Below are 14515 nucleotides of genomic sequence, written 5' to 3'. Positions count from 1 at the left end.
AATTTTTTTCTTTAGCAATGATTTTGAATGAACTGTTTGGGCCCTTCAATTGTGAACAGTGAGTATCGCCTCTAGAATAGTTACCAAATGAGATTTTCCCTCTGTAGGAGACAGAGGTGATGAGTGGAACGGTATCATAGTATAAACATCCCTTGGTCCTCAGAATTACTCATTCAGGAGCCACCGGTCCCTGGATTTGGCCCTTTGAAGCTTCCGCATATCTGGTGCGCCTTGAAGCCTGAGAGGCTGTCATGCTCCCGGGTTTCCAAGGAAGAGCCTCTCTGGCTGCTGTCTGGGCTTTCTTTGCGCTTCCTGCTAACTTGCCCTTGCTTTTGCATTGCCCTCCCTTCTCCATGAGGACTCAGATTGTTCCCACAGAGATACCAATCAGCTCCCCTTCACCAGCACCAGGGAACATAGAAGGCCTGAGCTTAAATCCTGGTTCTGCCAGTAACAGATAAGACTTGGGACAAGTGCCTTAAGTTCTGTGAGCCTCAGTCTCTCTGAAATGGGCATGCTGATACAGCAGATGAGATGGTGGGAAGAAGTGGGTTCAGGGAGGCTATAAGCACATGCCTGGGCCTCTGTAGATGTTATGTCCTCCAGCCATTGGCATCGTGCGTCCCACCCTCTTCCTGGCACATGCAGGAGCTCAGTTCACGCTCCTTTCTTCCTGGCTTCACATCACGGTGGGAGAGCTAGTATTGTGCCTCTTGCCGTTGGAAGTCCAAATCAGCAAGGACCATATTTGCCGTTTAACTAGGTGGCACATTTATAGTGACATTTTCTTGGTACTTGTGGTTTTTCTCACTAAAATTTGAAATTTTTCTTTTGTGTTAAAAAATAGCTTGTGTTCTTTTTCTGGGATTTCCTTTATTTTTTTTTCCCTTTCTGTGCAAATAAAGGCAAGTCCTCTCATTTGCATGTCACTGGATTAATTCCAAGATAAGACTTCAGCATTCATTTTTATTCTTCACTAGGGTTCAAAACCCCTATTTCTCCTATGCCCAGTGTCTCCTGGATTACAAACATGACAAGTAATTTCACCAGAGGCAGTTCGACGGCCCTCAGCTCAGTACAAGTAAATTGTGTTGGTTAACGTCCAAGGAACTTTATTCCCCGTGTTGTTTGCTTTGTAGCCTGACGGCTTTGTGGCATAGTTAGAGACATGAATGAACATTTGAGAAAGGAGAGCAGCCCTTTCTCCTGGGAAGGAGAACGGAAGAGTAAGAAAAGGTTGTACGATTGAGTGGAAAATCAAAATCTGACAAAGAAGCAATAATTTAGGATTATAAAGCAAGCCTGCCATCAAACATAATTACATGACATCTTCTGGAGACTGGAAAATGGAAGAAGTTTTCAAAAATGAGTGGGAGTATTATGTTGAAAAACATTATTGAGTAATAGCTCCAGGGGCCTAGTAAATATCCTCTCCCCGGCATCTTAGTCTACTTTTTTCCCCCGTGAATTTGTACTTTGAATATTTTCCCCCATATTAAGCAGCAAAACTACCCTATTTCCTCTGGCAGTGGGCAGTGCTACCAAGGCAATAAGAGTCAACATGCCCTTATTTCACCAGGTTTTATTTTATTTATTTATTTTTTTAAAGATTTTATTTATTTATTTGTCAGAGAGAGAGGGAGAGAGAGCGAGCACAGGCAGACAGAATGGCAGGCAGAAGCAGAGGTAGAAGCAGGCTCCCTGCCGAGCAAGGAGCCCGATGTGGGACTCGATCCCAGGACGCTGGGATCATGACCTGAGCTGAAGGCAGCTGCCTAACCAACTGAGCCACCCAGGCGTCCCTCACCAGGTTTTAAAAACACATAAAAGAGACCTTTGGGTCTACACAGTATGTATCTTCTTAATAAATTGTATGGCTCGATAATTTGTAAATGCTTCTCATTTTTAAGTAAATGAAGAAATTATTTATTTATTTGGAATTAACTTTTTAAAAATGATTATTTGAAAGAGAGAAGGAGAGAGAGCAGGGGAGGGGCAAAAGGAGAGAGAGGGAGAGAGAGAGAATCTCAGGCAGACTCCCGGCTGAGTGTGGAGCCCAACTCGGGGCTCGATCTCACGACCCTGAGATCACGACCCGAGCTGAAATCAAGTCAGTCGCTTAACCGACTCAGCCACCACGGCACTTCTGGAATTAACTTTTTTGGAGACTCAAATTAGAAACCTATTTGAAAGCCGAGATTTCTTGGTATTTCCTTGTCATGTGATTAATCAATTATCCCTTCCCGAGTCTGCCTTATACAATTGTGAACACTGAGATCCAGCCTCCTTAAAGTGCACTCCCCCTTGGATGTGGGTATGGGACCCTCGCCTGCAGCAGGGATGGGACATCTTTGCTACTGTCCCGAGAGCTGCTCAAAGCACATCACTCTGGCACCTTCTCTCCACCTTACAGATTTTGGTATGACGAGAGACATCTACGAGACAGACTATTACCGGAAGGGAGGAAAGGGGCTGCTGCCTGTGCGCTGGATGTCCCCCGAGTCTCTCAAGGATGGAGTCTTCACCACTCACTCTGACGTCTGGTATGAGAGACTTTTCCTATAACACAAGCCTGGCATCCTCCAGCCTCCACAGATCCCATTGGCTCCGTCTCAAGGGCTTTATTTTCTCCTGTTTTCTGTTCACTCTTACCCCATTTCCAGCTTCAGCCCAGAAGTGTCATGTGGGCCACACTCCTGCGTTGTTTAAGGTTCCTGTTGTGGGCCGCCTCGCTAAGGGCATTTGTGGGATCTGAAAAATTTATAGGACCAACTTTTCTTCCGATCCGTAGCTGCTCGCTAAGCAGCCAGGAGCCCTAGTGACAGAACACCAGGAGTCAGAAAACTTCACCCTCTCCCCTGCTGCCTGCTCTCATTTTATCTTTCCCAACAGATACTTTGCATGTGCGTGGCTGCCTTACCTGATTCAGACTTGAGATTGCAGACATTACTTTATTTAGACGAAAAGCTTACGAGTCCGGATGTGTTTTCTTATTGGTCCTGTCTGCTATCTGTCCTTTTTCCATGGGCAGCATCATCATTGACCCAGGGATGGTGTGGAAAGCAGAATGTCTCCCTTAAAGATAAATGTGTCTCGGGGTAGAAAGCTTACCAGCTGCGGAGTGCAGAGGACTCTTAGTTGTACTATTGTGATTCATCAGCAACCTTGTAGAGAGGAGGTCAGGTTCTAAAATACAACTGGGGTCCTTGGCAGGCTGAGGTCCTGGCACATCTGCCTTCTAGCATGTCAGCTCGTTTCTTGGCTGTCACCTCCGGAGATCCCAATGCTGATGTGTTATAGAAATGGTAGTTGTTCGCTCCACTTGTCTGGATGACCACACACAAGAGCTATTTAAATAGTGACCAACATCATTTTTTTTTTTTTAACCTCATGAACCTTTCACAGTTCAAGGGCCTTGGATCTTCCTTTGAAGACAGGTGCAAATTGGAAATAGCATTTGAATATGACCCGGCAAAGTGCAGTTGCTTCTCGAGTTCACATAGGAGATCTGTTTTGCAATCAGCCTGTCCAGGGTAGTTATCTCTTTGCTGTCAAATCAAAGTGCTCACCGTCATTTTTAGATGTAGAGATGATGAGGAGGGGACAGGCCTGGGTCTGTTCACGCATCTCATTATTCTAGCCCCTGTGCCTCCAAAAGCTCCAAGGTCAGCTTACAGTACGATAAAATAGAGAAAACTGTGAGAGTCAGGGAAAACAAGGGGCAGAATAGGACGATAAAACTGGAGTTATTAATATCTCCAGGGTCATTTTGCCCAAACTCAGGTTAGCAATGATTGGGACAAACTGCAACAGAGGGACATAGAGAGTGTTCGATGCTAGTGTTCTCCCACTTGATGGCATCGATCATGAACCAATAATATATTTATATAAACAAGAGTGGGTATTTGGTATTCGTTCCATTCAATGTCCAGGCATTAGATTTTTTTTTTTTTTTAACACAGTCTTCGAGGGTAACACAGGTAGGTAGGGCTCACATCGGTCTCTTGGTGATACCTGTTGGCCCTCCTCTGAGGCAGAGCTGCACACCGTGCTGTGTTTCTGGTAAGACGGGCCTCGGAGTCACAGGAAGGGGTCTCTTTTCTGCAGTTTGGACATTTCCACATTTTTCTGTGCCCCTTTGAGATTTTATTCCCAGGCCCTTGGACCCGGTGTTGGCTCCTCTCTAGCCCTGTGTCCCTGCCAGCATTTCCTTCGGGTCAGGAGACACAAGTGTGTTCCCTTCCTGAGTATGCACACTGGTCTCCAATAGTCTTCATTTCTTGACTCACTAAGGTTTCCAAACAGCCACAAATATCCAGGGCTGGTTGCAACTTACAATCATCTGCTTCTCTAGTGGCTCAAATATGAGAGAGGGGAACATGGATCTCTCTGTAGGTCTTGAGCTGCTGGCGGGTGGGACATCGACACAATCCCATCTTGGTATGCAGAGGCACGGTCCCTGAACGCTGACCCCAAGCAGCGCCAGCACTGACCTGCAAGATTCACAGCAAGCTGCACCATCTCTGGGGAAAGCAATGCTCATAATTCAAAAAGACAGCACATGAAGGCATTTGTCCGATGTTTCAGGAAGAGCCGTGTCCACGGAATTCGTGACTTGGTTTTATGTTCACATAAAATGTGCCACATTGCTAAGTACCTGCTTCAAGAAACACATGGGTTTTGCCTCTTTCTCAGCATCCCTGACTGGCTGTGTGGCCTTGGTCAAACCGTGGGACATCGCGGGGCTTTGGTTGCTCCGTCTGTGGGTGAGGTCTGTTTGGGAATGTCTCCACGCCCTGTGAGGCCTGCAGGAGCTTGACTGATGTTTAAATGGCTCCTGTGACAACCGGGATGCCAGGGAGGCATCTCAGTGTTGGGTAGAGTCGGTTCAGCCTCCATCCATAGACTCCCTGCAGCTGGTCACGTCCTGCGAAGGATGACCAGACTCCAGGATTAAGTGGCCCTCCCTGACGAGTGACACTGACATCACACAGGAGTTACTCGGGGGAGGCCTCCGGGGGAGAGCCGGGCCTCTTACCTGCCGTGTTACTTCACGCGTGTGATCACGAGGGCCTGGTGAGGCCCAGGAAAGGCTCGGTGGTGGGGAAGACTCCTGTCCTTGAGGGGTGAAGTCTTACGGAGAAGAGGAAGCAATCCTGAGGGACTAGAGTCATGGAAGCCTGGCCAGGAGAGATGGGGTCGTGCGGCACCCTAAAGTATGAATTGTCCCAGCCGGAGCCATGAGGGTGTGGGTTCCTGGCAGCGGGAATGCAGGGGAAGCCATGGTGGCAGGACGCGCTTGCTGCTTCTGGAGGACGGTGGGACTCCCCTGAGGAGGTTAGGGGAGAGAGAGACCAGCGCTGTGTCAGGGGCTTGGGCCTGATCCTTCAGGTTCTGCAAAGACCTGCAGAGCTGCTGAAGGCAGAGGGACCCAGGAGTGGGACTCAGCACTGTGGTTTAAGATGTTCCCATCAGCTGAAGCCTGAGGCTGTGTGGCGTCAGGTGCTGGCGCCCCAACGGGATCCTGGGGCGCGGTGCTGGGCTCCAAGGAGGTGGAGGGACAGGGGACCCAGGGTGGACTGCCCCAGTGAGGCCAGAAGAGCAGGGCTGTGGGATAGACTGTGGTTGCGACACATGGAGTTTACGGATGGCCAGGTGACTGTGACCGGGAGCTTGAGCCAGAGTAGCTGGAAGGGTCCAGGCTGGAGCTGGTGAGTGAGCCCGGCTGCTGTGGCCTACGGAGCACAGGTGGCTCGGGAGGGAGCCACACCCCCAAATCCTTCCCTGGCCTGCAGTCAGTAAACACGGCAAGCTGGCCGTTTCTTGGGCTGCCCTGTGTGGCAGCGGTGGCCTCTGGGCCATGTGCTGCTGGGACCAGGCGCCCTGCGGTAGGAGATCGCACCGCCGGAGCTGATGGAAAAGCTGGCCGCCCCAGCCTGAGCCTCTGAACACCGCACCGGGGCCTCTGCGGTCTCTGGCTTTTCTAGGTCTCTTACGTAACATTAAAGACTCTTTCTTGGCCACTGGAAATTAAAAAGGACCTTGGGTGGGTGCATCCTCTGCTAAGATTCTGTCTTTGTGTCCCACGTCTGCTCTCAGCAGCAATTTGCCCAGAAGCCTTCTGCTCACGATGGTGGTAGTCTGAGCCCCTCCTGGCTCAGGATCCCGAGAGCTCTCGGCGGGAAGCGCCGGGCCCCAGAATGTTCCATGCGGCTCTGCCAGCACCCCGGCCTTGCAGAGTCCCATCGGAAGCCCCTCGGGCCATGGGCTGCGGGCGAGCCTGCTATTCCACCGAAATGAACCGAATGTAAAGGCAAACAGACAGAGGAGAAGCTGTACAAGCCGGCCGTGTGTGTTGGGAAGGCACCTTTACTCTGCAGATTACAGCATCGCCTCTTTAAACACTACCCGCCTGACCTTTTGGTGTGCGTGTATATGTATTTTAATTTGTTTTCCGGTCATTGGATCTTCTAAACCAACAGACAGACGGCATGCTTGGCAGAGTCGCTCACTGCTCCCCTTGCTGAATTGACTTCTAGGCCCCTTTGCCACTTGGCTGAACTCTGCCTAAGGATGCCCAGGGAGCCCCAAAACCAGCCAGTCCCGCCCTCCTTGCTCCCTCCCCCCACCCCTGCCATGAGACTGAGCCCCCCACAGGCCGGCAGCTCCCGCGGCCCCCCAGGGCTTCTCTTCCCACTGGCCCTGGGAGATCCCCGGTGAGTTTTCCAACACTCTGTACCGATGGGATCCGAGCTGTGGGCAGGGACCCGAGGCATTGTGTGTTTTAAAAACTCGCCAGGGGACTCTGCTCTGCAGGCAGGCTTGAGAGCTACTTGGGTACAGCTTCCCAAATTGGGGGAGCTCGTTCACCGGCTTGGCTGTCGTAGGCTGTGTTCGAACCCACTGCACTGCGGTCCTGGCAGGGCCTGGGGATCTGCTTTTGATTACAGGATACAGTGCATTTGGGAGACTGTCCTGCCCGCTGCACAGCTGGGGCCCTGACCTCAGGTTGTCCGGGCTTCACAGGAGTGCTCAGGCGCTTCCCAGTCCTTCGGGGGCCCCTGCAAACCTGCTCCACTTTGGCTTCCTCCACTGTGCCCCGGGGCTGTGTCTCCTGTGCAGAAGACATGAGTAGCAACCAAGGGAGACGGACATGCACAGCCCGCCAGTGCCGGGCCCACAGCAGGACGCGCGGGTGGCTGCCCCCCGGGGTGGGCAGGTGCTGGGCCAGCGCGGTCAGCGGTCCCCTTTCTGAACCCTCATGTTGTCCCCTCTCTCCCACAGGTCCTTCGGGGTCGTGCTCTGGGAGATCGCCACGCTGGCCGAGCAGCCCTACCAGGGCTTGTCCAACGAGCAGGTCCTTCGCTTCGTTATGGAAGGCGGCCTTCTGGACAAGCCGGACAACTGTCCCGACATGCTGTACGTCCTCCTTGGGCCCCCGCCGCACCCCCCCCCCACGTTCCCTGCCCCGTGACCTGGGGTGGGGGGCGCGGTTCTGGGAGCCAATCTCTCAGGCCGGCGGGACGCCATGATGGCCGGGGGGGGCAGTTTCGAAGAGGGTCTTCTTGATGGTGGGAACCTGCGCCTTCGTGGGGCTGCCTCAGTTTCTCTCCGTCTCCCTTAGGGTTCTGATGGACCAGTTTGCACTGGTCTTCTCAGGCCACACGTCTCTGTGGGGTATTTGCCCAAAGCAATCCGTACCCATCTTCTCCCTGCAAAGTTAAAAGGGGGGGGGGGGTTGTGGGGGACACCTGCATGACAGTAAGCGCTCTTGACCCCGTTCCAGAGCCTCCCGCAGCGGTGGGCAAGCCTGCAAAGAACTGGCACCTGCACTTGCCTCCGCCGCGGGGCTGCCCTCAAGTGTCCTCCCTGCTGAGCGTGGACAGAAGTTGTAAACCATGCAAGGGACATGCTCCCTGGAGCTTCAGGCAGTGACCCCCGGGGAGCCTAACGCAGAGTGTCCGCGAGCCTCCTGGGCCTCGCTGCTCGGCCCTTAGGAGAAGCTGCCGGAGGCCAGGGCTGCGGAAGGTGACTGGGCCTCACTGTCTGACGGAGGAGGAACAAGTCAGAGGAGGGCGTGAACGGGGCCTGGGGCGGCGTCATCCGGTGCGGGACAGGGCCGGGTAGAGAGTGGTGCACTTGGTTTTAACACACACGTGAAGGTGGGGCCCGGAGATTCTTCTGGATCCCAGTGGGTGGAAGGTAGGCTACCACCACTAGGACGTCGGACCTGGGGACCAATTCAGGAATTTTCCAGAAGTGCTTTTCTGGACCTGTTTGGCTTCTCATGAGGAAAGATCCCAGAGGGACTGTGGGGCTGCGTCTGTGTCCATGTAGAAGACCCCCTAGATCTGCCTCACGCGAGCACTGCCTCAGGCCTCCTCCGAGCGGCGGGATGGTTTGCAAACATGAGGCAGATACCCTGTCAGGCGGATACCGGGGAAACTGGCCTCAGCAGCCATGAAAGTCTCGCTCATTTGAGTCTCTCAGCAGTTTCCTTGGGGCAGGAATCCAGATGCAGGTGGGCTGGCCCCTCTGCTCAGTCTCAGCAGACTGAAATCTGGGGCCACCATCATCCCAGGCTCTGGGCCTCCCTCTTCCACGGCCCTCAGGTTGTCCGCAGGATTCAGTCCTGTGGCTGCGGGACTGTCGCCCTCCCGGAGACTGGGTCTTCTCCTACCTGAGCAGCTTACTTCTTCAGACCCAGAAAGACCCTCTCTCTGCTGCTTTTACCTTTTGTTTTACCTGATTAAGCCACATCTCCCCCAGATAATCTCCCTTGTGGTTAACTCAGAGTCAGCTGATGAGAAAACTAAAATAGCCGAGGGAAATCCTGTCATCATCCGCGGTCCGACCCGCATTCAGGTGAGGGGTTACAGGGGCAGGAATCTCGGGGAGCGTCTTGGGGTCCGGCTGCCACGGCTTGGGAAACAGAAACCATTGTCCATCAACAAACCAAGCTTTTGCGTTTTTTTCTGAAGGACTGGGTTGCTACCAAGACTGACTCCTCAGCTCCATGGAGATGTGGGAAGCCTTGTTCCCATGGCCCTGACTGCGCAGCTGTAAGGCCTGCGGGCTGGGGGTGACTCAGTGTGGCACCCCTGTGCTGGGGAGCACATTAGCTGGGCCCTGGGCCCTGTAGCTGCTGCTTGTGAATGTTTGTTCAGCTGAAGCCCATTCTAGCCCATGGACAGTTTGCACGGAAGTATGAGAGAGGACCTACCACTGCCATAGGGAAAGCAGCATCCTTGCATTGCTCTTGTGTGTGTGTGTGTGTGTGTGTGTGTGTGTGTGTGTGTGTGTGTGTGTGGTGGGACGGGGGAACCCACTGATCATCTGAGCCTAGGCCCAGCGTGGGAACTTTGCATGGTCCTCAACGTGGGGCACAGAGTAGGCCCACCAGTGACGGGAGGCTCCTCTCCTCAGTGGGCAGTGTGAACGGTGGAGGGTGGGGAAAGGGTGGCAGAGACAGAGTGGGAGGCAACGGGGTTTCCCAGGTCCCTCAAGAACCTTCCCAATTAGCCTCTTAGACTTCAGGACCCAAAGTTAGAAGAGACTCAAAGGTCACTTAGTTTAAAAAAAAAAAAAAAGTCACTTAGTGCATTTTCTTGCCTAGCATGGAAACGCTCCCTCTCCCAACCTGTACCTGTACCAGTTTTCCACTGCAGGACATTATCCCAAACTTAAGAGTTGAAAACAACGATCAGCATTTGCCATCCCACAGAGTGTCTGAAGGCGGAAGCCGGCTGGCTGCAGCCTGAGTCTCCCGCCCAGGGCCACTGTCCGCAGTGGGTTTGACCAGGGCTGGGACCCACTTGCAAGGTGGCACGCCCATGGGGCCAGGTGCCAGGCAGCTGGCTTCTCCCCGAGCAGGCTCAGCAAACGCTTCCTCTGGAAGGACAGAGAGGAAATATTTTCCAGCTCCAGGGGCCCACACGGTTGCAGTGACAGCCACTCACCTCTGTCACAGAGCCAAAGCCGTCACACATGCCACGTGACGGGGCACGGCTATGCTCCTGGACAGCTTGGTTTGGGGATACTGAAGTTTGAATTTCCCATACTCCTCACGTCACAAAATATTATTTTGATTTTTTTTAACCACTTAAAAGTATAAAAAACCGTTCTTAGCTCCTAGGCCTTACAAAATCGGCTGTCACTGGGGGCTGTTCTCTCCGAACAGTGTGGCTGCCGTATTCTTGTCAGTGCATTATAAGAAAGGTCTTCCTTCAGAGCGGAAATCTAAGTCATGGAGCACAAGGAGTGATGCGCACTGAATGCGCATCCAGGTGTCTGGTGCAGAACAGAGGCGGTGGCTAGAACCCGCGGCGTGGTAGCAAGCTTAGAGACAGTCCAAGAAAGCACGTGTGCATTGCATTCATGTGCTTTGGAGGTGGTGCGAGGAGAGGTATTGTTTTCGAGCTTCCTCTTTGGGATAAATGTTGGCCGCTGAGAAACTTGTAGGACTCCTAGAGTTGAGCTACCTCCCGGTGACTGGAGTTTTGATACTAACTTAATAGGCGTGGGAAGCAGCCCACCTGCCACGGGAAAGGGAGCGCACTTCCTGTTTCCAGCACAGAGTGACCAGGAAACTCACACGGAGAGGTTACCAGTGGATATTAGATGTTTAATTCACGAGGCATTTCCGGCTTTGCCATCCAGAACCCCCCCTTGGCCGATTGTTCTCCCTTCTAAGAAAATAACAAAAGGAAAGGAGGCGAGTTGGTTGTATAGGGAACGTCTGGGTTGGCTTGAACGTATCGATGAGCCTGGGCGAAGGAGGGTCCTGGGAGAGGACATCTTGGTTACCGGCACGCAAGAACGGACTCCTGTTTCTCCCAGAGGAGAGGAGAGTTGAGTCACTGAGCTCTTGGGAATTGCCCCAAAGCCCCTCTGGGCCTCCATGTGGGAGAGGGACCCTTTGATGATGTGGCTCCAGGGGTCTGAACGGGCCCCAGTGTGATAACGTGGGGTGGGGGGAAGGAGCAGAGGCTCCCGGGGGCCCTCAGCTCAGCGTCCACGCAGGCAGGTGAGGTGGACTACTCTGCAGTGGCCGGTACGCCCGTCCCCCAGTGGCCAGGTGCACCGCAGTTTCGAGGAAAGGCGGAGTGGTCCAAGCCACACAGAGTCCCATCCAAGCTTGGGAGTCTTAATGCCGAGACTCGGTTTGAATTAATTTAAAAAGGGGCACGAGATCAGCTTTGGCTCATGGTTCGCCGGTGGTTTGCATTTTAAATCGATGACACAGCCCATCTCACGGCTCTGTACTTACACCACGAATGTCCTTGTGTCCCTCTGGCTACATGCTGACTGCTGACACCCCAGAGACCGTGGCAAGGCCGGGTCCTAGCTCTCAGAAGCGGGGCGGCGGGACCGGGTTCTCACGCTGCAAGCTAGAGCTCGAGCAGAGGGGCGCTTGGAGTCGTAAGCCCTGGGCCAAGAAGCCGCTTGGTCTTCGGTAAAACTTCCGCAGTGTCACACGTCCAGACAGTTGTCAGGGGCGGTCTACAGCACATGGGACAGAATTTGAACTTTTGAGCCCATCTGAAACCGATTCAGTAGGCTCGGCTGATTAAGGCTCCCTCGGCGCCGGTGATCCATGCTGGTTTGGTGGGACTCAGGCGCTGGAGTAGAATCTGGACAGTGAGGAATGGCCATCCTTGCCTGCGCAGCCTTCCGACCATGGGCTGTCTCGTGGTACCTGGGCCCTGCATTTGATCTTGGCCTGAAGACAGAGTGGTGTGGGGTGGGGTGGTCCAGCGGTCCTGCTGTCCCACTGCTGGCCCCAGCTGAGCAGAGGCTCATGAGACAATCCTGGCTGTTCCAGGCTGCCAGGAGGAGGTGGAGGAGGGGCACACCAAGCCCTTCCGGGCCTTTCTGGAATCTGGTCTTTGTTGCGACAGTGGCCGTGTGTACGGAGGCTGCGCTGCATCTCACTTCTTGGCTTATGCTCACAAGATGCGTGTGCGCACAGCAGGGCCGAGAGTAGGGTGCGAGCCAGGGGCCCTCAGTGTGCGCGATGGGAGGGAGCGAGCCAGTCGTCGCTCTTCCCTCACACTGCCCCCCGGGGCCACACTGGGCTCCCTTAAGCGGCTTCACCCTTCACTGCCAGGCAGGGTGTGAGGTGTTCAGCCCCGTTTGATCTCCTCCCGCCCCGGGTGAAGGGTCCGCACATACCCCTCCCTGGCCCCCAGAAGAGGGCATCCGGGAGAGGACGGCTCGGCCTCACCAGAGCCGACTAGTTGTAAAACATGTGCTTTTTTAAAGAAGAGGTTTATCAGCCCATAAATCCTTCTAGAGCCTACTGGAAAGTTTTCTTGTGGAGATAGTGTAAACAAGGTCTTGGATCCTACAGAGTGAAAAAGACTTCCTTTTATGGGCAGCCCTGGAAGGGCTGTGACTCCGGGATGGGTTAAGAGAGGCATCACATGGCTTGTTTGTGCTGATGTCACTCCAGTCACTCCCCTGCCAGTGGCACCTCCTCACCCACCCCCCCCAGCCCCCACCCCAGCAGCCCTGAGCCAGCCCTCATCACGTGTTCCTGGCCAGCCGCGCTTCTATTCAGGGACAAGTCAGTCAGCCAGAGAGGAAATTGCAGCCGGGCCACAGAGAGGGGTCCTGTGTATTTATGGCCTGACTTATTTGGGGGGCTGGGGGGAGGGGAGTCCTTTTCCTCCGGTCCGGGAAGGTGGGCGTGCTTGCCAGGGGACCCAAGGCAGGAGCTCCCTGTTTATCAGTGCAAATCCCCCAGAGCACTTGTGACCAGAGGAAAGGCGCCCGTCTCCTCGGAGGACCAGGGTTGCTTTTGTTGAGGCTGAGAAAATGCTCCTTTTCCTGAGGTAGGTGTTGCTCAAAGCCCAGCCCTCCTCTCCAGGGGAGCGCCCCACCCCGCTCACCCCCACTGCTTGCACAGATCATGGAATCTCTTGGTGCCTCCACTTCTTCAGCTACGAAATGGGCACATATTCTAAGGCGCCTGCTTCCCAGGCTCGGGAGGAGGAAGGCAGCTCACATGTGTCAAACCCTGCCTGCCACCCCGTGTGTGTCACTGAGCGCGTGAACTGGGGGATCGGTCCTGCCACGCGGTGAGTGGCGTGGCCAAGGGGTCAGGGGTAGTGTGGGGAGGGGAGCAATCAGGTCAGGCTTCACATTTTGTCCAGATGTTTTTCTGCCGGAGGACGGGTGGCAGACGTTTTCTGTATAGGGCCACACGGCGAATATTTTGGGCTTCAAGGCCAGTCTCTCTTCCAGCTACTCAAATAGAAGTTGTCCCTTGAAAGCAGCCACAGACACATGTAAACAAATGGGTGTGGCTGGTCCAATAAAACACTGTTTACAAAAACAGGTAGCAACATGGGCGGAAAGCCTCTCCCCTATGTCCACTCTCAAAGTCACATCCTTTTCCCTCCCAGCGACTTGACACCTTTTCCCCAGTTCTTTCAAGGTAGCTGGGGCCATTAGCTTAGGAGCGTTCTCTTTGCAGACTGGGTTCTGGGTCCCACGGGCTTCTCCCCTGGCTTCTTCCCCTGGGGCCAGACACAAGCAAGTGCTCTGTCCGTCAAATGGTCAGCCCGAAGGAAGGCCAGAAGCCAATCTGGGAGGCTCTGTGCTCCCCAAATATGGGGCGTTCCATGGTGCCATCTTTACTGAAAAGCATCTCTTTAGCTAGAAGTTTTGCAGGGAATAGAATTTTCTGGCAAGAACAGTGGGAAGGGAAGGTTCTTTTGCTTCCAGCTCACGCAAGCAAGGGCCACTGGCCAATCCCTTCTCGGAACCATGGCCTCCTCTGGCTCTGGGGCCGACCTGGTTGTTTGCTCCGTCACCTTCCTTTCCACTCCCAAGGTCTACTAAGCTGGGTCTGTCTGGGTTGTGGGTTCATCAGAAGCATTCCCTCCTCCCCTGGCCATCCTGAACCGTCAAAGCCTGGGCCTCCCCTAGGTCGGCTGGCCCCACGACCCCATTCCTCCTATCTCCTTCCGGGCGCAGGCTCTGGCTCTCCGGGGGCCCCGTCCCATTGCCAGGATGACTCCCGGTGGTCACGTGGTGCTGAGGGTTTTGCAGAGGTTTGCAACCCAAATGCCGTCGTGGTCCAGCTGGTGAGTCCCCACACGGGCGTCACGCTGTGTCTGCTGCCTGCCTCCACCGGCACCTCCTGCCTTGTTGGGCTCTGGATGCAGGTCTTTGCTGGGACTGTCACTCAGTTCGGAGCAGCCTGGATCCGAGAGCAGGCTCTGCGTGGTGGGGCGCACAGCAGGCAGCCTGGGCGGCGCTGGACAGGACCCCGGGGCGACTTGGAACACATGCTCCTTCCGTCTTGTCGCCGCACTGCCCCGCTGCCTGTTCTACAGGTCCCCTGCTGGCTGTCCCCAGCCCCTGAGGGAAACCTAGAACTAGCAGAGGTGGGATTAAGAGAGAGCTGTCGGGATAGTTGCAATCGCTTCTAACCCTTGTTACCGAGACACCAGAGGTTTCCTGCACCCTGATTCCGGAAATAATGTTCCATCCGTGGCTATAAGAG

At 54.3% G+C, this 14515-nt stretch overlaps 1 protein-coding gene across 2 annotated transcripts in view; it reads left to right on the top strand.

Annotated features, from left to right (window-relative positions):
* IGF1R (insulin like growth factor 1 receptor) overlaps positions 1–14515 on the top strand; it is a 302105-nt gene that overhangs the window by 280172 nt on the left and 7418 nt on the right. For both annotated transcript variants that reach the window (XM_047738742.1, XM_047738743.1), the window contains 2 exons: positions 2414–2543; positions 7285–7419. In XM_047738742.1, coding sequence (XP_047594698.1) covers positions 2414–2543; positions 7285–7419 — 265 coding nt within the window. The remainder of the gene's footprint in view (positions 1–2413; positions 2544–7284; positions 7420–14515) is intronic.

The sequence above is a fragment of the Lutra lutra genome, chromosome 7 (genome assembly GCF_902655055.1).
Source record: "Lutra lutra chromosome 7, mLutLut1.2, whole genome shotgun sequence".
Classification (NCBI taxonomy): domain Eukaryota; kingdom Metazoa; phylum Chordata; class Mammalia; order Carnivora; family Mustelidae; genus Lutra; species Lutra lutra.
Note: the sequence above shows the minus strand (reverse complement) of the source record. Positions and strands in the feature narration are given on the sequence as shown.